Source organism: Aquila chrysaetos, chromosome 12 (genome assembly GCF_900496995.4).
Source record: "Aquila chrysaetos chrysaetos chromosome 12, bAquChr1.4, whole genome shotgun sequence".
Lineage (NCBI taxonomy): Eukaryota > Metazoa > Chordata > Aves > Accipitriformes > Accipitridae > Aquila > Aquila chrysaetos.
The window spans coordinates 15810167-15835993 of NC_044015.1; the positions used below are offsets into that span (position 1 = coordinate 15810167).

The 25827-nt window shown below is 37.1% G+C and overlaps 2 protein-coding genes across 3 annotated transcripts in view; one reads left to right on the forward strand and one right to left on the reverse strand.

The window, feature by feature from the left end:
- Positions 1-25827, forward strand: part of CDC73 (cell division cycle 73) — a 119126-nt gene that overhangs the window by 60002 nt on the left and 33297 nt on the right. The window lies entirely within an intron of this gene.
- Positions 4415-12874, reverse strand: B3GALT2 (beta-1,3-galactosyltransferase 2). 2 transcript variants are annotated; one of them, XM_030033876.2, is made up of 3 exons: positions 12270-12874; positions 10135-10259; positions 4415-7310 (listed from the first exon to the last, which is right to left on the reverse strand). In XM_030033876.2, exon 3 carries the CDS (start codon positions 7172-7174, stop codon positions 5906-5908), a length of 1269 nt encoding a protein of 422 aa, XP_029889736.1. In that variant the 5' UTR covers positions 7175-7310; positions 10135-10259; positions 12270-12874; the 3' UTR covers positions 4415-5905. The 2 variants fall into 2 exon arrangements, with proteins under 2 accessions (XP_029889736.1, XP_029889735.1); XM_030033875.2 differs by lacking the exon at positions 10135-10259.

Below are 25827 nucleotides of genomic sequence, written 5' to 3' on the forward strand. Positions count from 1 at the left end.
GGCCTCCAGTGAGGTAAAGCAGCTTGCAGTGTTTTCTTATTTTAAAAAGTGTATATTGGTTACAAACTGATAAAGGTTGTAGAAAAACACTGATGTCCTCCTCCTCCTCTCTTGGGCAAATGATACCTGGAAGATACCAGCAGCAATTCAATTCACTCTTTAGAAAGCGTATTCTTCTCTCAAGCCTTCTCAGGCAAATGAAAGCCCTTTGAGAAAAATCCTTTCAAAGATTTTAGCAGTCTTGACTTTTCCACCCTGTACACCAACTGTGCACAACTTAAGCATTCAGATGGAAACCTTTGAGAGTACATAAAGCATTGAGCCATGAATATTCCCTGTGCTGAAGGGATTTTTTTTTTTTTTTTTTTTTTTTTTTTTTTTTTTTGAGAGAGAGAGTAGTAATTCAAGGTTACTGTCTTGGTCAGAACATTTTGACCAGAAGCGTAGTCTTGAGAAAAGCAGAGGCAATGGTTCGTACCTTGTGGTTTGAGTTACACATAAGCAGTTAGCTTATGAACCAAAATGCACCATTACTATCATCTGGTTAGTGTTATCATGAAAACTGCTAGATTTAAATGCTTAAGAGAGCTTTTGTAACTGTTGCCATGGTAATATCAGAATGGCAACATGATAGTTTTCATCCGTATCCCATGTTCAGCTAAATTCCTTTGCAGTCATTGCACTGTGAAAGGAAGGTACCATACTGTACCAGGCTAGATTTCTTTTGAGTTAACCAGGGACAAATGAAGACTGGAATTAACTCTTTCTTTGAAAATGTAATGTAAATTCTAGATACAAGTGATCTAGTTTTCTTTGCTTTTGGCTTGACTGTGCACCGACAGTCCTATATGTAGAATACTCTCTGTGGAGTAACTGACCTGCTGTTCATGCCATTGTGTCATGTCTTATAATTACTTTGGTTCAGACCATAATAAAAAGCATGCAGTGTAATCACAAACTAAAAATTTTGTTAGAAGAATGGATTTGCCTAATAGATTTGTATTTTCTCCGGAAGGGGTGAAGTGCGAAGACTTACCACTAGAAATTCAGATCCTGCTTTCTAATTTGGCCTTGCTTTTAATGCTTTCCCTTATCACTAAGCCTGCTCTGTATTTTTTTTTTTTTTTTTTAAACTTGCATGGTGTTGATCAGCTGCTGCGTTTTTAGTTTCACTCTTCTGGTTTCTGACATTCAAGAGCTTTTTTAGCTGACCTGCTGTAAGAAAGTTGTTCTCCACAACCCTCCCCCAGCCTCCTGCCCCGGAAAGCCTTTGACTTCTCTCTTGCCGTGGGTACAAAGCAAAGACAATGTGCTCTCCTTTCTGACCTACATTTTCACAGTGCAGCATTGCATAGCTGGCAGTGCAGCATCCCTGCCTCCCTCCTTCCCCCTGTGCTCCCTTCGCAGAATGTCTGGGTCTTGTGAAGCAGAGCTGGAGAAGGGAGGTGGGACTGGATGGGCTAGAGATGTAATCTGTAGTAATACAGAAAATACCATGTCTATTAGGTATGATCTGTAGTCTGAAATTACTGTGGTCGGCCAGGGTGAGACTGCGTGCCACCCAGATTGCATGCTGTTTTGGAAGAACAATCTGAAATTAAAAGGACGATAATGCTCTTAAAATTTGTTAGGTGTGGTTATTGTAGTGTAATTAAGTAATTGTTCAATATTTATTTATTCATGTCATGTTTTGACAGCATAAAATAGGGATTGAGAAATGGGGTTTAAAATTGGAAAAATATGTAAACAACTACTGATGCTGTTGCAAACGAGTTAAAAGCCTGTTCTTGCTAATGGCACAAATGTAAGAAATAGTAGCTTCTATATTACCATGTTCCTTCTCCCTTTCATATCCTCCTAGGAAGTTTTCACACGTTGCAATGAGTATTCATTTAAGAGATAAGGTTTTAGTGGGATTATGTAGGTATTTTAGATTGAAGTATGATTGGGGATTGTGTTAACCTGTCAGGAAAATTATTTAGGGATTGGGGGGGCACTCTAAAGTAATGGCTTCTAGGTGCTTTCCTCTCCTCCACTGCCTGATTTAGCATGGATTTTGAGACCGTTAATGCGTGTCTTAACATGTTAATATATTTGGAAAATATTTTGTAAATATGGACTGACACATTTTATATTACTGCATTGCGAAGAAAAGGAAATTTTAAATTACTATTCTAGTAAGGTTAACTTGAAAGCTGCTCTGTCTCATCTCTTCTAGATCACTGCCATACTATAATTTTAAATTTATAGGACATAAAAATAATTTATAACATTTAAGTGAAGATCTTAATGGACACTGAATTTTCCCTCAGACTAACTACTGAGGCTTGGAAGTACCTTTACCTGTAACTTTTTTCAGACTAGAACAGATCGTGAACTTTACCCATGAAATATCTGTCAATGGCTGGGGGTAGGATCAGTTGCATCACACTCAAACCTGTAGTTGTGCATTTTCCATGCTCAAATCTGTTGATGTGTGATCTGCAAATAACCCACATTACTGATTTAATTGGAGATGTGAAAGGAACAGTTCTGTTGTTGGCACATTACAATTTTTGTAGGACTTCATTTTGGTTATCTAGTATCAATGTGTGCTTCACTTTTCTAAGATTTTTTTTTTTTTTGCCATAATGATGGTATTGATGATGTTGCATTTTTTTCCTATAGTAAGTTTTGAGTCATGACTTTTTTTTTTTCTTTTCAACCTGAAGCAGACACACAGAGAAGTAAAAATACTTACAGCAAATATTATACAAACTTCTATACCTCAATGAGTAAACCAGTTATTTTTTTTTTTTTTTCTGCATTGCGGACATGTTAGACTTTTAGATACAAGCTTGTATCCAATTGCTAATGAAAATGCATTTTTTTTGCCTTGCTTTATAGGGAAAGGAAGTGAGAAAACTTGTCGAAGACTTTAATGATATAAATCATGATTGCACTATTTTTAACATGATCTGTTTTTATATTCCAGTAGAGTGAGCAAATAGCTTAAACACAAGCTAGAAAACAGTAAAAACATTCAGAGAATGGAATGTAGGTATTTCATTCCATAATTGCATATTTCATCATACAAGCTGTCCCTCCTGCTTCTGAAAGCTTTGTAACGAACTGTGCAAGAAAACAGTACTTGGATATAAATGATTTAAGTAGCCTTTGGCTGTCTTGATAATGATTCAAATATATTTATAGAGTAGTTTCATCTTACACCCAAATATTAATACAAATTTTTCAAAAATTATGTTGGATCCTTAAAAGGACATTAAAAATGTTGGGTTTTTTAAAATTTAACGTCTTGTACTCCTCACTAGTATTTTAGCTAGCAAGAAGTTTGATATACTGAACTCATAGGCATTGCCAAGCTCTAGCAGATTGGCATCGTGCATGAGCTCCAAAGTGGAGTACCCGAGAGGTTGTTTGGCTGCCAAACTTTGATTCAAGTGCCAAACTATTTAAGGTTTAGTTGTTAACCTCTTGGACTATACCCAGAAGCCAGTAACAACACTTTGAACTAGCCAGAGTTGGTAAAATCCAAGTAGAGTACATTACAATCTAGCTTGAAAGTGCTGAAGGCAGGGAACAGTGTTGAAGTCCTTTCTTAGAGGATGGACTATGTTCTTGGCCAGCATTACTTGGGGAGAGGCCACTTAGAGGATTGTACATCTTCCAGAACTGAATACCCTTGAGTAGTAGCTGGCATTCAACACATTCCAGTTGTCTAAAGCTCGCATTATTATGTAAAGCTTGCATATAGTTAACTTAAGCCAGGTGGCTTTCAGCTGTAATATTAACTGTGGCCTGCATTAGCTGGAAGGAAGCAGGCAGATTGAGTGTGAAGAAAACTACAGACAGGTGTTGAAAGAATGCTCCCAAAGACTTTTTCTAATGCAGCTTGCATCTGTGTCACATGAATGCCAATAGTCATCACATAAACTAGGTGGACACACTTTCAATCTAGTTTGAGAAATCTTTTCTGCAGAGATTTAATGTTTTTACACACATTTACTTTCCCCAGAAATGGACATTTCTACAATTTGAGGTATCTTGGAAATGCACAGGTGTATAACTATCATACCTCAAATACAGCAGATGACAAAGCTTAGTGGAGGATCACCAAAAAAACTGTGATGAGCAAAAACTGCTAGAATTTCTTCAGAGGGCTAGTCCAGTGCAATACGCTCTGTCCGTGTGTGTGAGTCCCTGCATACAGACAGCCTTAGGGCTGTTGAGAGTGCTCAGTAATATGATTTGTCTTTTCATTACAAAGGAAAAAAAACCCTGCTGTGATCTCTGTATTGTGCATGGTATGAAAACTAGGCTTTAAGAGCTAGGGAACACTAGAAAAGTCAAGTAATGCTAAAGCTAAAAATGTATTTCATCCTGAGCAGCTTTCCCATAAAAAGTGAAGTCTGAAGACCATAAATATAATCAATTTTATTAAATAATAAAAGTACATCAAATATTTGTATTTTGTCCAATTAAAAAGTCCCAGTCAAACAGAAAACTAATCACAGTTCCATTGTTTGCTGCTAAATCAGAGGTGGGTATTGCTTACCCTGGCACTGTGACAAAACAGTAATAACCTGAATCTGATATAACTCTGCTGTAACTCTGTTGGAAAATAAGCTTTAGAAGTTCTGTTTGTTAGAAAACTGGAAACCTGTAAATAGATTTAACCTAGTTCTCACAATTTATTTTCAATGGTACATATTGTGGCTTTAATTTTTAAAATTGCTTAGATTTTGTTCTTGCCCATATTGCTATCTGGAGCTCTCAATCTTATTATGACCTTATAGTCTTCCCCACCTATAAAGTAAGGTGTGTGGCTTAATTTTCTCTAGCAGACCTGTTTTCACTTGACTGATTTTTTTTTTTTTTTTTTTTTTTTTTTTTTTTTTTGGCAGGCAGGAAAGAGCAAAATCAACAAACATTTGGTTGGTTTCTCTCTCTTTCCACAAAATGGAACACTTTTGAGACTACAGTGAAAGACTTGAAGTTCCGTTTTGCATTTCTGATCAGCCTTTGAGTTACCTTAAAGTTATGTAAGGAAATCAATAGCAGATTCAATGAATTTGCACAAAGATACCAATATGAATGTTACTTGGCACCAGATTTTAGGACCTCGCCCTATGACTTCTAGGGTATTAAGTAACTTTTAGTCAGCTTTTTGAGGAGAATCTAGTTGAATCTAGAACATCACTTGCATTTCTGAAGGTAATGTACAAAGTGGCAGTGTTCTGAAATTTCATTTCATTTATCCTTCCTTCCTAACCATTAATAAGTAATCTTCCAAAAAATGGACCTACTTTAAGGGCATACTTTCCTAGTGTGTTAGAGTTCATTGGTAGTGTCTTACTAAATTGTAAATGTGACATTGCTATATGTATTGTACCTTAAAAGAAGCATATAATAATTTAATGTGGTATTTGAAGGTAAATCTGATCTGCCCTTTGTGCATTTCCTTAGTTTTTAATTTTTCATTTTATAGCAATTCTAGATAACAAGAAGTCATTACATTGAAGAGAACTAGAGCTATGAATGCATTTTTAAAAATAAAATTTTAATGTGGAAAATATGCTCAATTATATTTTATTGGCACATAAATCAGCAATTGTACTACCAAAGTGTGCATGCTTATTATTGCACATTAACACAAAAATCCTTATATACCCTCTTCTTTTTTCCTCAAATTTGCTGGGAAAACCTTTTGGTTATAGTTTCATAATAGTAGTGTTATCAAGAGCTATACTTTTTTTAACTTAAAAAAATAATTTTCAGACTCCACTATGTGATGGGGATCAACTAAAGGCTGTCCCATTAAGCTCATCCATTTTCACTGTACATGCGTTCAGCGGTATTTACAAATGGCACATGGAGTACATTTGACAGAGGGAGCGTTGTCCTTCTAGTGCAGTTTACGATGGCGATACTTGCCTGCTTTTTCTTTTGCTGCATTGGCACAGGCATTGTGCTTATTTTGTTGTAAGTGGTTCCAGTATTTGATCAGTTCGCTAGGTTGGAACTGATGGGAGGTAATTAGGTGGCTATATTTACAGCTGGAGTAAGAAACTCGCCAGTGATTGAAGACAAACTCATTGGGTGGAGGCATAGGGTCAATTCGCAGCTTGGCAAGACAGATCCCCACATATACGTCCTCTAAATGTAAACGTCTGATGCTTAAGGAGACTTTAAAGATTTTTTCTGCTAAATCTCCAGAAAAAACATAACCAGTTCCAGAGCAGAATACAGGATAACGTTCACTTGGATACAAATCAGGTGGCATATACCACTTACTATCCTTGTTCCTGTTAGGTGCATAACCTCTCATTAAATAACCTGTAAAATACTTGTGCCTTGGAGGAAGTTCTGGTTTCAGAAGCTTGTGTATTAAATATTCAGTATTGACAAACATATCACTGTCAGTTTTCATAACATACGGAACATGTGGACAGTAAGATGCAACCCAGTTCATTCCCATCAGAGTTTTAATGGTTAAATTATAGTAGGTGTCTAAGTACTCTTGTTGAACGATGTCATGGTACTGTCTGCTTTCCTCTAGTATGGTACGCTGGAGGTATCCATTTATCTTGATGCTTAACCCCAGCAAAAAAATACGAACAACCTGGATGCCAGGTGTCAGGCTTTCATTACCCCAAGTTTGTCGAATAGCTTGTCTAGCTTCTACCTGGCCTGGCTCTGCAGCTATGAGCAATATTAGAAAAGGGGTCTTCTCCTGGCACTTCTCAGGCTCATTGATGATGTATTTGAAAAGATATGAAGTCAGATGCCCAGTACCTTTCTTGTTGTAAATACTTCCATTGGCACTGAGGGTATTTTCCAAACCAGTTACTCCTTGTGGTGACAGATCCGTGTTGTTGGAGTTGGTGACAGTTTGAGGCCTGAGCGTCTGAGGTACGGTGTCTTTCCACACGTTCCTTATAGAGCTGTGGTTTGTCTCGCTTTTTGTAGATCTAAATCCTCGTATAGTGTAAGCCATGGGATTTTCTTTGAACCCAGCCCTGCCTGGCAGCCAGTCGTGATGATTAAAGAACAGAAACATAGTAAAAAAAAATACAAGAGAGATCAGGCCAATGAGATGGGTGCGAAACAGAGACCTTTTGGTATTCCAGGTCATCTTTGCAAAGCAGCAGTGTCGTCTTCTCCACTGAAGCATGTTGTAAGAATCCAATGATGGGATATGAGACAATGGCCAAGCAAAAAGCTTTTCTGATCGTTTTTTAATCCGCTGCTATTCTTTGGTATTCATTTTCTTTTGCTCATGTTGAGTAATTGTCTGCAAATGGCTCACTCTGCAAAGATTTTAAAAAAAGAAAATCAGAAATCTTCAATTTTACGCACTCGTAATATAAAAGGTTACAATGAAAAACTAGATACAAACATAAAATTGAGGTAAGGTTGGTTTTTGTTGTTTTTGTTTTGTTTTTTTAAATAGCCCATGTTAATATAAACAAGGTTTGATTTATGTTAAAAGCCAACCTTGTTTTATGATTAAAGTTGACTGGATTTGTTAGCTTTCAAAAATGCTTTTTTCATGGTAAAAGTTTTGACAGATGTCCTGGGTAGCAAAGATAAAAAGGGAAAAAAAAAAAAAAATTGATCATGTTAGCAGAACAAGTGTGAAGTAGACATAAATAGCTTCATGTATACTGACTGTGAAATACTTGTACTGTGTTTGAGAGACTGAATGAAAAGGCCTTGATACCAGATGGAAGGTTTATTGGCATTAATTAAAATTGATTTGACATGCAGAGGCTAGTACGGCTCACAGTTTAAAAACCCTTTTTGTAAAATGGTCGTGTATTGGTGGTGGGACAGACGGCGCAAGGTTGATTATGGCAGAGTTGGGTTAGTCACAGTACACTGCTTGGCGTGTTTCCACTGGCCCTGACTGTGTTCAGAAAGTCAATGAGAAGATGCACCTGTCAAAATTAATTTTCAGGGTCCGGTAACCTCACTGCACAGCCCTCAGATGGTAACGCAGGATAACATTTTCAGTCACCTTTCTGGCACCTTTAACCTTCTTCCACAACCAAGGAAAATATTGAATGGAACACTTGGCTGTTGTGCCAGGCTGATATGCAGCTGAAATAAAATGAAGCCGTTGATTTTTAGTAGGCAGAGATCTGGGGTAAGTGTTCATATTAACTGGAAGTAAAATTGCACAGCACTAAGTTTCTGGCAAGGTATCTGATGAATGTGATTTTTGGGTTTGGTTTTTTCTCTGTAAATGTATATGTAACTACTCCCGTTATCATACAGAAATTTCAAGTACTGTTATCAGCAGCTGGAACTGTAGGAAAAAAGTGCCAAAGTAGTCTGTGCTTCATTTTCTTTTAAAATTTTTTCATATTCAAGAGCAGAGTCAATATGGCAGCTTCATGATGCTGCATATTAAAAGCTGATCACATCATCTCGTAAATGAACCTTTCACTGCACAGTAGCAATTCGTTTGTGATTTCCAATTTGCTCTAATTTATTTCTGGGCCCTAGGGTTTTGTGTAGGAAAAAGGATGACAGCTGAACAAGCGTCCATAGAAAACGCTATTTCTAATATAGATGTGTAATTTATTAATTGCTTTGCTATCTTCTAAAACCAATATTTGGATTAATTTCGGCATTAAAAAAACTAAGTGACATGTTATATACGAAATTACAGGATTTTACGTTGTAAGGAAGTAATTTAAGATGAGATGGCAGTTGAATAATATATTATTAAATTCTATGTGTGTGACTTAACATTCAATTTGCCTGGTTCACATAAGGGAAAATTTGTATTTCAAAAGGGTAGGGAGAGACATATAACCGAGCTTTATTTTAATTACTGTATGTCAGTTTATATATAAACAAAATAGCATGTATGCAGAAGATGCCTCATTCGCAGTTATTTGGAAGCAAGGGGAAGGTAATATTGCACGGAGTCGGAATGGTCTCTCCGGCTAACCTCCACCAGGAGGAGCAAGTAAGTGGGGATTTTCACTGTGGTCTGTGACAATGTAAATGTATCTGAAGAGGCGACACTGCTCCTTAATTCTCTTCCTGAAATAGCAAAATATTTGCCTAGTGATCTAGTAAGCTCTTCCCTGTCGTTGTGCTGTTACACAGCATTCATGAATTTTTGTTTTCAAGCTCCCTGAAAGTATTTCTGATTTTATTTTATTTTTTTAAAGTGCTTGGGACTGATGCCGCTTATGGAGATGGAGCTGTCTTTCTAAAAATTATTTTCCAATCTGCAGCTGTTAAAAGTGTGTGTCTAAAGTATGTAGCTCGAGAACTAACCTGAAATTCCACACTACTCTTTTTATGCTGGTTTAACTCAGACATTATCCTTATGTAAAAGAAGATAAGCCCCAAATGTAGAAGACTTATGTTTATCTCACCACTTGCACCTGCTTTTGCACGCTTTGAAAATAAAAGCCTGTCCTCAAAACTAACAATTTTTAGTTTCTCTGCAGTATGCAGTGAGTTTTAAATGAACACTCAGCTATTTGGGAAGAATATCTCTGCATAAGCAAACATAAATGCCACTTCAAAGGGTACCCTAGATCTCAGGGAAATTAATTGTTTGATAGCAGTTTGGAGGGCAACACTGGGAATATTTGATTAATTACCATTCCATTGCAGGCATACAGTTTAGGAAGAAAGTAAAAACTAGAATTTCACGAATGTGAAGTAGCGGCTAGAATTCAGATTAATTTTGTCACACTGAATTGTTCCACTTCTAAAACTGCAGTCATTAGGTGCAAATACTTAAGCAAATCTGCACTGCATTACTACTCTGTGTTTAATTTTTAATTCAGGTAGTGTTTTGTTGTGCACCTCCTTTCATATGGCAATAGTCAAAAGTGAGAATCTTAAGTTATGTAATATTTGCGTAAACTGAAGACTGTTTTCAGGTGTCTTTCCATGATGCACTGAGGAAGTGTCCCAGAAAAGGCAGTTGTAATGGCTGAACATCCCCCCCCTCCCTGCCCCCAACCCCTTCTGGTTTTTGTTTTTTTTTTTTTTTTTTTTTTTTGTAGGCTGCATGCTCACTTTGTACATATTAAGATAAGTTTTACAGTGAGGGATGGAACTACAATCATAAGAAATGTAAAGAGAGTCATTCTCACTTACATGTTTCCTTGATTTTTCAAAGTGGGAGTTTACTAGAAAATCTTCAGGCTGTTTGCCCTTTAAAAGGGCATTGTATGGATAGGGAAAGGACCCACATCTATTTCTCAGCTTCATAAAACTATTGACTGAAAATAACCCAAGAAACTTTGTATCTCATTTTCTTTGTAATTCAGGTGTAAAACTTTCCGAAACACACAGTGGGTATTAAGAATTTGAAATACAGCAATAGCAATTGTACCTTTGAAAAAATACTCTGTGCTAGGATGCATTGTTTAAAAATAACGTAAACAACTGTCAACATATATTAAAAACACCATCAAATAGTGTCATAAAAATATTATTTTCTCTCACTTTATTTAGGGTTACAGCGTTACTGCTTTTGCCCAAATATTTAAAATTTCATTTCACGGAAAGCTTATGAACAGGCACCAACCATTGGCAGTAGATAAGAAAACCTAAGCATAGGAAAAGGTCTCTCTCTATGCAATCACCTTGTCCTCTGAAAGTGTGTTGCATGTAACTCTGCAGTTTGAAGATATGATTTATAGTAATTCTGCTTCATTTTTGGCACTTGACTGTGTAGTCACTGATGCATTATCAAATGCCAAATAGATAAACTGTGAATGCCTCTTAAATTTTTATTTGTGGTCTGTGCTCTGCTGGTGTTTTGGTTCCTTGTACTTTCAGTTCTGCACTATAATTACAGCTTTGCAGATTGAAGCATTTGACTTCCTATTCACACGTCGTGGATTTTCATATTTTGATTAGCTGTGTGGGCAAACTCTTTAATTAGAGGGAAGAGTTCAAAAGGCAGCCTGAGTCGGTATTCTGACAAATAGCAGCAGCAGTTTCGTATTAGGCCTCAGATAATGTGCCTGAGGTCACTTACAGACTGCATTAATCTTTTGCACGAAACAGTACTCGGGATGAGGTTTGATGTGGAGGTTTTTAAATGTCAGGTACGAAAGTCACACCACTAGCTAGGCATGCTTCTGCAGGAGTATTGCCTGAGGGTAGATTTTTTGTTTGTTTTAAAAGTTCTGGAAAGTGATTTTATCTTCTAAATGTCTTAAGTGTGATCTGAAACCAGTGACTGTTGTATGCTGCATCCTTAGGTATGTGAACTCTTTCCAGTTGCAGTTGTTTTATTGTATGTTAGCATTGCCTTGGATAAAGAAAGTGCATTTATATTGACATTTAATGATTTGTTATAGCTTATTGGTAGATTCTGCAGATAAGCACTTTCTTTCTGTGGTGTATTAAATTCTTATAGATTTAGGTCTTAAATTTGTATTGCAAATACTCATCTTGTTTGTTTGCCACTAATGATGAAGTATTTAAATTTCAACAATAAATAGAAATGAGTGGCAATTAGATGGAATGTCATTTTACAATCCAAGTTAAACAGTCAGTGTTTTCATATTAAACAGAAATTGTAATGATGGCATGAGATAAGTTATGTGCTCACCATTTTGAGTGTATAGTGTTTGAAGGTTTCCTTTTGGGATGTCAGGGGAGCCTGATGTTACTTGTAAAATGTGGTGCCTGATTGCACAGCTGATGGTTTAAATCATGTCCAATCTTTTGCATGCTCCCAGTTTATGCTTGGCTGTTATTAACCTGATGACATTTTACTTGTGTTTCGGGGGGCAAAAAAGCAAGTGTAAGAAAGTCTGAAGGTACTTTTAAGATAATGTAATTTGACTGCATGGTCTGTTTTGATGGTTCAGTGCTCTCAGTGTGTCACATCATGGACATTTTACCAATGTTTTAAAAATACTTCAGATAAAGATTAATTCTGACCTAGTTTGAAAGGATCTCTAACTGTTTTTTCTCTATTGGAGGGGTTTGAGTTTTTAATTTCTCAGTTAAAAGCAGTCATTACAGTAGCTACATTATCCCTTTAATCCCTCCTCTCCAGCCACACCAACCTTTTGCAGAATGTAAGCAATGCATTTATTAAGTGTAAAGGTAGTGACATTGTGCTGTGGGAGAGGAAAACCTGCTCGAATTCTTTCTCCCTATTCAGAGACTTGTTATCTCAGGGCTCTGCAAATTAGTAACGATCATTATCTGTAATGGCTGAAAAGGTAACAGACAATGCAATGCATATCACACGCAAGGATTTGACATACCTTCCTTGGTCAGGCCATTTATGGTGCGAGGATTATACCCACAGAAAATAGTTTTTGCACGCCATCACTTCAGCAAAAAAGATGCTATTGAACATGCGCACATCCCCCAACAGTCTGCTTCCTCCGATTGCTTTTCACAGTATCCAGTCTGTCCATCTGTCTGCTCGTTGCTGTGTTACCTTCCTTGCTCATAAGTGTTGTCCTTGTCTTGGGACTTTTTGTTCATCCTTCAAACAAAAGGACAGTAGTTCCCGTTTCTGTTCTGATTGGGGCTGTCTGGCGTTCTCGGCCGATGTATTGGAGCTTTTACATCTGGTGTTTCCCTTGTCGGACAATGCAGTGCTGTGTTCTCTTCTCCCCAGTATCCATGTTTCTAATGGTAATGTTAGCAGGGAGTGCTAGCGCGTAGTGGTTCAGTTGCCTTCAGTAACAGGATTTCCCTCTATTCCTTCCTTCATTGTTGCTAGGCAGTAATAGAAATGGTTTTGAGCTGTTTTAACCAAGGATTCTGGTCTATAAAATCCATTCCGTAGTTCTTCAGCTGCTGCACAGGCAGGCAGCAGTTTAAATGTGGGCTTTGACAGATGCTGTCTTCTGACAGAGCAGAATTTAACGTCATTGCTTGGCTGAATCCCACGTGATTGTTTGCATTCATTTTGACTAAATCCAAAGGCAGTCAGAAAGCTTTACAGGCTCTTGCTCCTATTTGATAAATGATACATACTCAGGTCAAGCACAATGATAGGTGAATAGTATAAAAATTGTATGATTATTAAATGAATGATTGAGGGTTTTTTCAAATTGTTTTCACTTTTCCTTGACACTGCAACTTATGATTCTCTAGGGGATTTTTAATACTAGATGTTCTATTCCGTATTCCAAAAGCTGTTCTGCAGTGCAAAGGAATTATAAGCATTTAAATACCGAAGCTTGATTTAACCCATTTGACTCTCTTCAAATATAAATCTTTTGTGCCTTCGTGCCAAAGAAAACATAAAAATTTATTTCTTTGCTCATACTTCCTTTACATATGCTTACTCTATAAAAGCTGCTTTTTGTAGTCTTAGGTTAGTCAATTAAGCTGGACAACACTAATGTATAAGCACATGCTGTTAAGCTGCCTTTCTGCTGATAATGGCTTTCTTCCTTGGTAAAGGTCGAAGTCTGGTATTGCAGAATTGGGGGCACTTGATTTTAATTATTGATGGATCTGAAATGTCTGTTGTTACAGACATACCTATATTATAGAATTTGTCTTTCTGGTCCTAATGAAACTTGTGTTCCTTTCATTTCTGTCCTTTCAATGACTCACCCTTCTATGTTGAAGCATCTTATTATATTTACTATATGTTATAAATAAAATATCACAATAAATAGCTCAGAAAATAGAAAGCTACCAGCAGACTTACCCAAGTATGTATTAGTCTCTGTGTTTGTCCACGCTATTTTGAGAAGTTAATGACTAGCTCTTTAGACTGTTTTTTGTTTGGTTTTTTTTTTGGGGGGGGGGGGTTGTTCTGTGGTTTTGGGGGTTTTTTGTTTGGTTGGTTTTGGTGTGTGGTGGTTTGGGGTTTTTTTTTGCCAAAAGATAAAGAAAATGTAATTTTTCTATCATATGGTATCTCTGGTTAGTAGGGTTGGGGGTAAATACATCCTTTACTTGCAAATGAGGCTTCCCCAGGCTGTCAGTGTGTTTTACTATTCTAGATGCATATTCTGATAATTTACTAGAAACATAATCAGATTTATATCCTCACTAAATCACCTATGTACACTAACTTTCTCTATTAATCTAGTCTTGTTTTTAATGTATGCATTTTCTATCCTAATGACAATTTCCACAAATCCTGTGATCCTATTTGAGGATATTTTAGGAGCATGAGCATATTCCCAAAATATTAATTATAAATATAGCATGCATATCAGTAAAGACTTGTGTATTCTCCACACTAAAAATTTTGTATTTAAAAAATGGAGGGGGCATCAGTGGGGCAGTGGAGTGAGAGGAGAGATGTATGTCCAGCACCACTTACTGTTCTGGGACTTCTATGAATAACTGAGAATCAGTGCTTTGAAAGGTTGCATGTGTGCTCAGTCTACTGAATTTTCCACTTAAACACACAAAGCTTTCTTATCCTTACCCTGTATAATATATAGAACTTTATATAAACTGTTGCTCTATGTTTACAAATATGGGACAGTTTGGCTAGGAGTATTGTCAGTTTTCTGTATTCTGGGCTACAAGTAGGAAATCAAGTGAGATATTAATGTAGTTAACTTACCCTACCTGTGTTGATTTACATAGAAGCAAGTAATGTCTTTTTTGAAACCAGCATGTAAATCTGCCTCTGATTTTTGAATTTTCAGATAAGACACAAAACATTGTATTCAGGAAACAAGTCTAAATCCCAACAGAATGGTTATTAAAATCCATAGTGTTCCACTTTATTTACTACTGCTTCGCTATACCTGAAGTGTATCTCGGAACATTTGTGAGTTCTATGTAGTATGTTTACATATTGGGGTGGGCAGAGCTGTCTTTATTTTTCTGTAAATACTCATTAGTAAGTATTAAAGGTAAAAAAATCCCAAGGGCCATTTTTTCTACGTATGATCTGTTTTAAAGTAAATTTAGAAGGGAACAGATATCAGCTTTGCCTTTTAATTAGATGACCGTATCACTTGTGCATAGTTTTAAAGTTCAGGCAGAGCTGTTGCTTGGTGATATGTGTAAAATTTGTTGTCTTGCCATGTGAACAAATTCAATATTGAATTCTTAAAGCTTAATGAACAATTTCTTTTGTTCATTCATTCTTTACTTTTAAAGGATGAGCAGGTCTTTGCTTATCTTACAGAAAAGTAAGGAAAAGTGATTTTTCTGCTACCTTCTATCTTGGTGTGACTGATTTAGCTTTAGAGAATGAAAGTTTCAGGAAGAAATTCCTTTTCTTCTATAGCACTTTCTTCTTTACTACTTTTATGTGATACTGTATGTTTCTGCGTATTTCAGGAGGGCAGAGCTTGCTTTGTACTGGAAGTATGACCTGAAGTTTTGAGTAATCTTGCTGGGCTGGAGGTTGGAATGAGCTTTATTTCAGCTAAATCTCACTGTGAAGGGGTCAGTGGACTTCTTATTCTTGATCCAAGGACTAATATGTTCTGTAATGTTACTATGGTTACATCTTAAATTAGAAGCTGCAATGTTAGTGTTTGAAATGCTGCCATCTATTAAGACTAAGAAGGAGTTACTCTGATGTAAAGATGTGCAGCTTGTGACTAAGGAACACTACAGAGTTACTGTGGCCGAGTGAAAGCTTGACTGTTTAGTGAGTTCTGCAAAGCTAGAAGCAGATGCAAGGAGTTGGAAAAGATGTCTACTTAGAATAACCTGTGCATGTGACAACTGTGAACTATGCAAAATGTACTTACGCATAACAAAGGTGTGTAAGTTTGGAATATTTTCTTCAAAAAAACTTAAACTTCCTACATGTCATTTTTAGAGAGTATCAGTAGAATCTTGTCTAACCGGTTTTAAAAAAACAGACCCTAAGTTTGAGCTGTTAAATAAAGTTCTCTTGACACCATTAACAGAAGTTTCTCAAATCAATTTAGAGTGGTTGCGATAGTCAGGTGTGTACTGCTTGGTCTTTTCTGCCTGGTGGCCATGGGTCCCATGAAAGTTAAACTAAATACGTACATCATACCAGACCTGTCAACTGAATGTTCCCATACGGACTGTATTATCTGGATACTCCATGAATAGTTTGCAAAGATTATTCCATTTTATTGTAGTAAAATTGTACTATTATTTCAGCTGTAATGTGTTGTAAACCTTTCAAGTGACAGTTCAAAATTATTAATGGCAACGTTTTCAAGGTTGGTTATTTTTGCTTTTAAACGTTTTTCTGGAAATGTGTTAATGCAGCATGTCATAAATGCTTAGTTTTAATTTTCTGTGTTAAGAATTATTAGGTATATGGCCAGTAGACATTCTGTTCTTTGCTTCAAAAAGAATACTTCTTCTGTAAGTCACTTAGAGTGGAGAGGATAGGGTTGTACAATATTTGTAATTTGCTTGGCTACCTTGTGATCCCAACATGTTTCTTAACTATGTTTGAGTGAAAAAGCAGTCTAGAAATGACCACGAGTGTCAGTATTGCCCGCCTTATTTTCTTTAGCAGATTTCCACCATTGTTTAGCTAGTTGAGAAATCCAGATTACACTTGCTAAATTTTTTATAAATGGTCAAGATTTTGCACTCTATTCTAATTGCACCCAAGCCATAAACTTAGCGATTTCATTAATTTTTGAATGTCTTAAAACAGAAATGCAGCAATATAGATCAATCCAAATTGCTAATAGAACTAGAAAAGGTTTCCAGTTATTCTGAAACATGCATGTTTTTGTTTGCTAATGAGTAGTTGATAATTGTTATATCATTCAATAAGGAATATAAGTACATCCTGTAACTTTGCAAAGCTGTGAGAGAGAGAGAAAAGACCAAGTGATCTTTTCAAGTCAGGAGGGTGCTTCTTATTCTGTCTGCCTTATGAAACCTCCCCTTGAAATGTTTCCTAATTCTAAAGCTTATATTTTTTTTATTAAGTAAACTGACATTCTAGGTGTCCAACTGGAATTCAATCCATTCTCTGATCACAGCTTCCTTTTGAGGAACACAGGTTTGGAGTGCTTCAAAATTCATTGGAAAAGCCAAAGCACAAAATGGTTTTGGTCTACTTTATTTCTGTTCTGGTTTTGTGTGCTATGCAAATTTTGTGTATTGGACTACTGTCCAGACACGTTTCTTTCTTCAATAATGTGTTGTTTGCTTTATCGCAGCTTTTTCTTTTCTGTATTCTGATTTTTTCATGTCTTCCCCCAGGCTTTGCATCTAATTGTTGCTGATCTCAAGTGCTAAATGCAGATATTTTTTTTTCCAGTGTATGGACAACATAATTTCATTTGTATTGTGTAGTGTTTTTGGTTGTGCAGTTCTCCCCTGATGAACTGACAATCCAGTGCCAGCAGTAATGTTTTCAGCCTGTCACAAGTGTTCCTTTTGCATTCTGAGCAGGGACTTCATGAAGCTTTGCTTCAGCACAGAAGGGAAGGGAAGGCCAACCAGCAGAAGTACCAAACATTTGCAGGCAGTTTAAAGAACTGTGGAAAATAGACTTCTGGTTTTCCCCTTACCTTATGACTTACCCCTAACACCCACCCTCAGACCCCCAGCATGAGAATTTGAAATGAAAACTTAAATTCTTACAGAAAGTGAGGCTTTGGGGAAGAACTGATACTACGTATCAAATCTCTTCAAGCAGGATGATAGTATCCTGTGGGAGTTAATATGCTACCAGCTCTTATGCCTAAGGAGAAAAATGCATTGTTCCAGCTGTTACCACCTGTCCAGCCCTTTCTCGCTGCCTGGTTCCTTCCTGCAACAGGTACAGCAAGACCCTTTTCCTTTAGGCTATCTTCAGGCTCTTGAGGCATCTGGCACTTCTCTCTCAAGGATTTGAAGAGTCTTGGCCCATCAGGTTCATCACCAGGATGCAGACCTCCTGCCCAGTACTCTTCCTTGGACTGCTGGATGAGCTATGTAGGGGGTTTTTGTGAGACTGATTAGGAGATTAGCAGCTCCAGCTGTTCATCTGCTCGCTACGTTTTTTTCCCTATATATATAGTTTGTATGTGAATAGGGAGGCATTTTGTCAGCCTCAAATTCCTGGATTTGAAGTTGAACTTGGTGATGCAGATGTTTAGTTTATGTCAAATAATGTGAAATTGAAGAGCTGGACTTGCAGAGCTGTCAGAATCTCATGTGTCTTGGGGTTGAGACCTGTATTGACTCTTTCTATCTGTCACATTTCCTCAGTAGCTTTAGTACATTAATTCCTACATTTCCATTCCGTAGGTATCCTCATTTTCAGCTAATTCTGTGGGACATGCAGGGTTTACAACAGAAATAACAAGTGCTTAACATCATTGAACTGTTTTCTGGTTATTTCCAAGTTAATTCTGTTTTGTGGCAAAAATCTTTTGGAAGTAAATGTTCATTTGTATATGCTTCTGATGAAGAAAGAAGTCAAGTTACTATACAAAATGACTTTGCATACCCCTAGTTACCAGTCTGTCCTGCAGAGACTTTCTCTTTCCACTTTTGAAATTCATGTTAAACTTAAATGATAGTATCCCTTTAGCAAAGTCCGAGGAAAAGGAAACAATGCTGTAGAAATCGTGCTTTTTGTCTGAGTAATGGTGTTCATAATTCCTTCTGTAATCTGTGTAAGATTCTAGATTAATTTCATGAGCCTGAGGATTCCTCCTCCCCCCCCCCCCCCAAATTACTAATGTAGAGTCAGAATCACCAGGACTCCTGGTCTTCAAGTACATGATTTAGAAGAAATCCCTAGAGCTCAGTTTGAATTATGTTAATTGACAGAGAATATTGGTTCAGAACTAGAGAATTTTTATTCTTTTCTCCTATCTTAGACTATATTTCAAACTTAAATTCCAGGGGTTTTATTTTCTGTAGTTTAGTGACTTCTAACAGAAGACAACATCAGAGACAGTGCTCTTGCAACTTGTCCATCTCAAGCCATAATATTAAGAATCATTAGGAGGTATGTGTTTTAACAGAAAAAAATACTGGATATATTTAATGTAATAGGCCAAATTCTACAAATTCAGCATTAAAGTTAAAGGTTATATTTTTTTCTGTAATATAGAGATATATATTCTTGTTAATGCTTAATCAGCATCTGCAAAGCTTTCTACCACTGATCCCTTTTACTGAAGTAGAGTAAATTTACAGGGAGCATCTGTTATCTTAAAAAAAAAAAAAACAAACAACAACAAAAAAAAAACAAAACACAAAACAAACCAAAAAAACCCCCACACCAAGCCAACAATGATAAAAAAAAAACAAAACCCAACCACCAAAACCCAAACCTCTTTAGAAACACACAAAACCCTGTCATCGTCTTAAAAACTACAAAAATCTCATGACCTTGGATGATGGATTGCACATTACAGATTTTTAAGTCTTCTCCTATCAAGGATTTGTGTAACTAAGCATTCAGACTTCTACAAATACTTTTTCTGTAATTTTTGGTTAATGCATATTTGCGCTTTACTCGCATGTGAGTATTATGGTTTATATTGAAGAAGAAAAGAAAGAACTTTTGAGAGACTAAACCTGACTACTCCCCCCTCTTACCACGACCTCCCCACCCCCAACCTTGGTTCTCCGTCTTACTGTTTTACTTGGAGTTCCTTATTTTGCCAAATATAAAAAAACCTGCTGTAATTCTATTAATATTAGTAAGAAGCATAGTAGTGCAAAAAAGTCAACAGTTGTTTTCTATTTCTATTGCATTTCTAGGTAAGCAAGCAAAGCAATAAAACAGAATAAAATTTCCTTCTTAATTTAATCAGTCGTGGATACAATACAAAAAGGGAATCCCCCCCCCCCTTTTTGTTTTTTTGAGACTCTAGGTCACCTCATATGGAGATTTCTTTTGCTATGAAAATATCTTTTATTTTTTGCCATTTTCTTTTTGTAGCGTTTTTTGGTGTGGAGGTTTGGTTTTTTTGTTTGTTTTGGTTTGGTTTTTTTTTTTCCAGTTGCCCCTACACAGTGGTGTCTGGAACTGTGTGCCAGTATCTCTACTTTTATGCTGGGTTTGCCTCATGACAAGAAGAGGGACTTTTTGTTACATGTAATTAACTTTCACGTATCCAAGGTGCGCTGGGGCAAGGATATAGGTCAGTAATGTGGGAAACAGTGGATGTAGCTGGGAAAGTTAGAGCAGGTCTCTTGATTCTCTGTACTTCTCTCACTAGCAGGTTGGTTGGGACCAATGCCAGATTAAAATTGGATCTGTGTATTCACAAGATAATGCACACAATCTAATAAGCCTTGTGGAATGTCGACCATTAGGGAATAGATGCATCAGCCTACTCTGAATGGTCTGGTGGAGTTGGTTCAGGTCCCGTGTGGCTGGAGCTAATAAGCTCTGATGACTCTGTGTAGAATTGCTTGCTTGTTCTTGAAACAATGCTGTGGCATACATGAGATGCTTGCAAGATTTATAAATAGTAGCTCCATGCTGTGTGGCAGTGCTGTTTCTGAAGCCCTGCTGGCCTGCGAAGTAAACTAGCTGTGTTTCTACGAAGCTGCCCTGAGCTAATGAAATCGCTAAATCTAAGGCACCTCTGTCATCTCCAATGGAAAATGTGTTACCTGGAATATCTGATCCCAGTTGATTGAGATCTGATGGTAATAGTAAGTTGCGGGTTTTTTAGAACAGCTTTCATGCTGGTACTGCCTTGTCATTATTTTTATCTAATTTTCAGACGTTTTTCTTCGAACTAGGCACTAGTCAGTGTTAAAAAAAGGTCTGTTTGAGAAGATAAGGGGTTTTGCTCTTCCTTCAAAACAGACATACATTCCTTTACCCAAGAATATGACAATATAGAAGCTAAGAAATATGTAGTCAGGCATTAGCTCTTGAATAGTTGCTTTTTCTTACATTTCCAAAGTGTCTTTTTAGAAGAACAGGAATAAACAGAAATGTGTGAGATTTCTGTACTTACTACCAGCCTTTTGAGCTATACATAAAATTACTATGCTGCCCTTTCTCAAAAGGTGACACTGCTGTTTTGTTTTGGTGTTTTTCTTGTAAAAATAGAGCACCACCAGATTAAGACAAGGAAGTTACTGGACGAGTCTCTATGAAATTGAAACTGTTTGTGACTGGTGAAGCCCTCCTAAGCATGTACAGAAAGTTCCAGGGTGTTCTAACAGTGGAATCTTGTTACACTTTGGGTTTTTTTCCCACTGAGATCTTGGCATTGAAAGCCTGACTCTCTATTCCAAAACATCGTCTGCTCTTAGTGGCTTACTCAGTTTTATTTCCTGCCACTTAAGTGCACAGTTTTCCAGTGAGGGGATCATACTTCGCAACAGATTGCTGTAGAAGAAAAAGATCTTGTTTATTTTTTATCACTGACAGTAGACTTTTCAAAGGTGAAACAGCTATTTGAAGTAACAGGACAGATGAGAGGGTTGAAGGAGAGCGGAAGAGGTCTTGCTGCTTAAGGCAGATTTCTTTCAGATAAACTGTGAAATCCACAGGATCATTATGGATGACTGATATTTGCTAACATGTGAGTAGCAGAAATAATAGGTGCAGTGAACCTCACCTGTGTCTGTGCTGACTGGCATAGTCATATTTAGATGTTTATTCACAGTGGGAAGTTCTTAAAGATGAATTTGTGTGTGTGTGTGTGTATGTGTGTACACATACACATGGTGGGGGTGTATATACAGACAGAGTGAGCGAGGCAGCCATTGGAAAAATTTTAAAATCTGTTTCAAAATACAGTTTTGAGTCTGCTTAGTCAGGGGATTATTTTTCTGCAGTCATGGATGAAGACTCTATACTCATAATAGGAAGATCCTAAAATTTGTAGATTTTTTTGTACGGCCCTTATCCTTTCTTCATCTTTGAATAGAATGGCACCAGACTGTATGAATGAGACCTTGTCAGTTGACCTTCATTTAAGAGGACTGCATTTCTGCACTACCAAAAATATAGCTGTGCTCTAGTCATTTCAAAGAACAGTCGTATTATAAACCAGATCTCATAATGCTTAGATAGAAGCTTGGAGATAGTCTATCCAGTGTATGGATTGTGAATAAAATGAAAAAATAAAAGTTGAATGCTGTCGTCTTAGTGCTTCGAGAAGAGCTTAATTTAATCTTCTCTACTAAAGAGAGAAGAATAATGGGGAATTTAGGTATAATGCCAAAGAAACCTGAATGTAGAGGCAGAAAGCCAAATGGAAAAATTCCTTTTGTGTGATACAGCCAGAATCTTTCCTGTATTTTAACTTACTGCATGATTAATTGCCATTACAGTTAGTTTTTGATGTAGGCATATAACATCATTGGCTTTTATATTCTACAGTGGGGTGGTATGAATGATATGTTTATTCAGGATACAAATACCAATAGCAGTTTGCACAATCTATTTGGTATATAATATTATAGCAATAATGCACAAATTCTGTTGCATGTGTGCTAGGTTGAAAGAATTGCCTTCAAAATTTTTTGCACTAAATATTTGTCAAGAAGCACACAAGGAGAAGGCATTGTTGCTATGACGAAAATATGGTGTATATTCTTCTATTGTCTTCAACATATGAATCTATGATCTGTGACTAAAATACTTTTTGTCCCAGGTGACTTTGTTATGTGATGATTAATATTGTGGTTCTGTTGCTTGATTCACATACGTGATTTCTTTTTGAGGTAAAACAGCCCTATCAAAAAGCTGTGTAACTTTTGTCAAAGAGCCAGGCTTTTAGAACACGATTATATGAAGACAACTGGAAGTTTAAGAGTACATTGTCTGTTTGCTCTTTGGGTACAAGGCAGGTGTTGGGTGTTTGGGGGATTATTAGTTTGGTTTTTTTTTTTTAATCTTGGAATCTGTTGGATAAGTATAAAGGCTTAATCTAGGAAATACCAAATTTGGGGTTCAGGTGGCTTCCTGGCTGTTTCTGCTGACACGTTGTCCTGGTTTTAGCTGGGACAGAGTTAATTGTCTTCCTAGTAGCTGGTACAGTGCTATGTTTTGGGTTCAGTATGCAAAGAATGTTGACAACACTGATGTTTTCAGTTGTTGCTCAGTAGTGTTTAGTCTAAAGTCAAGGCTTTTTCAGCTTCTCATGCCCAGCCAGCGAGAAAGCTGGAGGGGCACAAGAAGTTGGCACAGGACACAGGCAGGGCACCTGACCCAAACTGGCCAACGGGGTATTCCATACCATGTGACGTCACATCTAGTGTATAGACTGGGGGGAGTGGGGGCGGGGGATCACCACTTGGGGACTAGCTGGGTGGCGATCGGCGGGTAGTGAGCAATTGCACAGCACATCATTTATACATTCCAATCCTTTCATTATTGCTGTTGTCATTTTATTAGTGTTATCATTATTAGTTTCTTCTTTTCTGTTCTATTAAACCATTCTTATCTCAACCCACGAGTTTTACTTTTTTTCCCGATTTTCTCCCCCATCCCACTGGGTGGGGGGGGCAGTGAGTGAGCGGCTGCGTGGTGCTTAGTTGCTGGCTGGGGTTAAACCTTGACACACGTACAGTAGTGTGATTTAGTGCTGTGTAGTAGTGATCCCTGCAAAACATTTTAACTTTTTAATCTGTTTACATCTGTACCTAGGGAGGGAAACTTCAGGCCTTTCGGAGTTACCTAGTTGCACTGAGTAAAAATTACTTGGAGAAGGTGGAGGGAGGAATGCTTTGGTCTAATTTGAGTGCTCCTTCATAATTGTTAATAAAATTGTATTTTAATTAAAACAGAGTTCTGGAATGAGAGTTCTACAGTGAAAAGTGTGTAGTGCAATTGAACTCACTGGGAAAGCTGGAGGGAGAGAAAATTGGAGAACAGGACCATAAATGGCATATAACAGTACCAAAACCATTGCATTTTTATTCTAGGTGTTTAATTATGATGGGGTGTATGTGAAACTTTTATATAATGCAGTCCAAGGAAAAGGTCTAGATAGTCTAGAGGACAGTTTGTCAGAGCTACTGTGACTGGTATAAGTGGGATGCTATTATTGTAAATTTTGGAAATGCTCAGCCTTCAGACTATCGTACTGAGAAAGGTATGCTGTGATGAATTTTTGTAGTGGTGGGAGCAGCCACTTGAGGATACTGAAGAGCACAAGTTTTTTTCCATGATGTTTTACTGTATTATGTATATAAAGCATGGGAAGCTAGAAGCTATGCAACTCCTCAAGTTTAATACTAAGATTGAGTTACTATTCATACACTGCTTATGAACTTCATCAGCTTGGTTCTTGAAGTTTGTATGTATATTCTTTTGAATCCCAAATTGCCTCTATGCCCTGACTTAAAATGTGTGAAGATGTTTCCAAGGAGCTGTTTATTTTGTTGAAATCTGAATGTAAACATTTTGATCCAGTAATAGATGTGTTTTCGTTGAAGTTAAAGCTACTGAAATCTTTTGTTTTACTTGATACAAGTGTATCAAATCACCAGGCAGAAAGAAACATTGCAATGAAATGTTGGCTCCAGTCATAATAGTTTTCAAAATAGTGCTTTTTCATATGGCACCATATAGCAAGCCTGTACATTGAAAATGTAAGGTATTTTGTGTCTGTTCAAAATAGTTGGTTTCTCTTGGATTTAGTATTTTTACTGAAATAAAGGTTTAGTCACAAGATGGCCAATAACTTTGTGTTTGGGGACAGACTGTTATTTGTCAGATTTCCCAGCTTCTTGTGATTTCAAAACTGAGTGTCGATCAGTTCCTCTGAACACATTATCAACCTGTTGACACAGACCATTATGTTGTTGCATATGACGAAAGGAGGTGGCAAACAGCATCTGGGCTAGCAGTAATGCGAGTATGCCCTGTCCCATCCCCCTGGCTAGAGGTGCTTTTATTGCAAAAAGCTTTGTCTGAAGTTTTTGTTGCTGTTCCCATGTGTTTTAATCTTGAATTAATGCTGTTTTTATGTATAGTGCTTGGCAAACATTTCACAGGGGCTTTTCTGATCATGCAAACTGTAAATGTAAGGCTTAAATTAGACATTTGACAAGGGGGGAGATGACTGAATTTGCATTCTTACCATGGATAAATGATACCTTTTGCTGCCATTATGATCAAGGGTGCTTAGCCACAGTGTTAAAAAGCAAACAAAAAAGTCTGTTCACCCATCTTCCCCCCACCATCATCCACCAAAAACCTTAGTTTGCATCCTGATTTGACTTATTTCCCATCCTTATGGTACACAATGCATTTTCTTCTCTTCAGTCTGTTTTTTAAAACGAGTTAAAGCAATAAGATCTGTAGAATAAGAGCAGGACAAAATCTGGGGTTTTTTTTGTGAATATGGTGTTACTTTGGTTAATTTCCAGTCTTTGATAAAATATTATTATTTTTTTTTAATATGACAGTGGAAACAAACCTGTGAACTTATGCAGCTGGGGCAGGACAAATGTTTAGAAGACAGTATTCTAGTTATCTTGTAAACAGACTAAAATGTTTATTCTTCCCAGTGTGGGGGAATTACAGTGTGTGGATAACTGCAGCATATGCAAGTCCAGAAATCCTAAGACTTCCATGCTGGACTAAACTCAGAAGTTTTGGCAGTAAATTACTGTTCTGTGTCTGACTTGCTTGTCTGATGTTGTACAGATCTCTTGTGTCTCAATATTTTGTCAATTATTTTTATCACCAGCACCCAAGATAGTCAGTCTGCTCTGTCTCAATCTACAGTTTGTTGATATGAGGGTTTTAACAGATGTTATGCTGGAGGATTACTACTGCGTTTGCAAATGGCACAGATAACTGGTATAAATAAACTTTTTTTGTTCCGCCTTATAGTACTTTATTTCCTATATGTAGAGTTGCTATCACTTGACTTTGCTGTAGCCAGTGAAGCAAGTGGGTGTCCAACAAGACTGTCTTGGGGTGTCTTAGGATACAACTCACAAAGTAAAGAG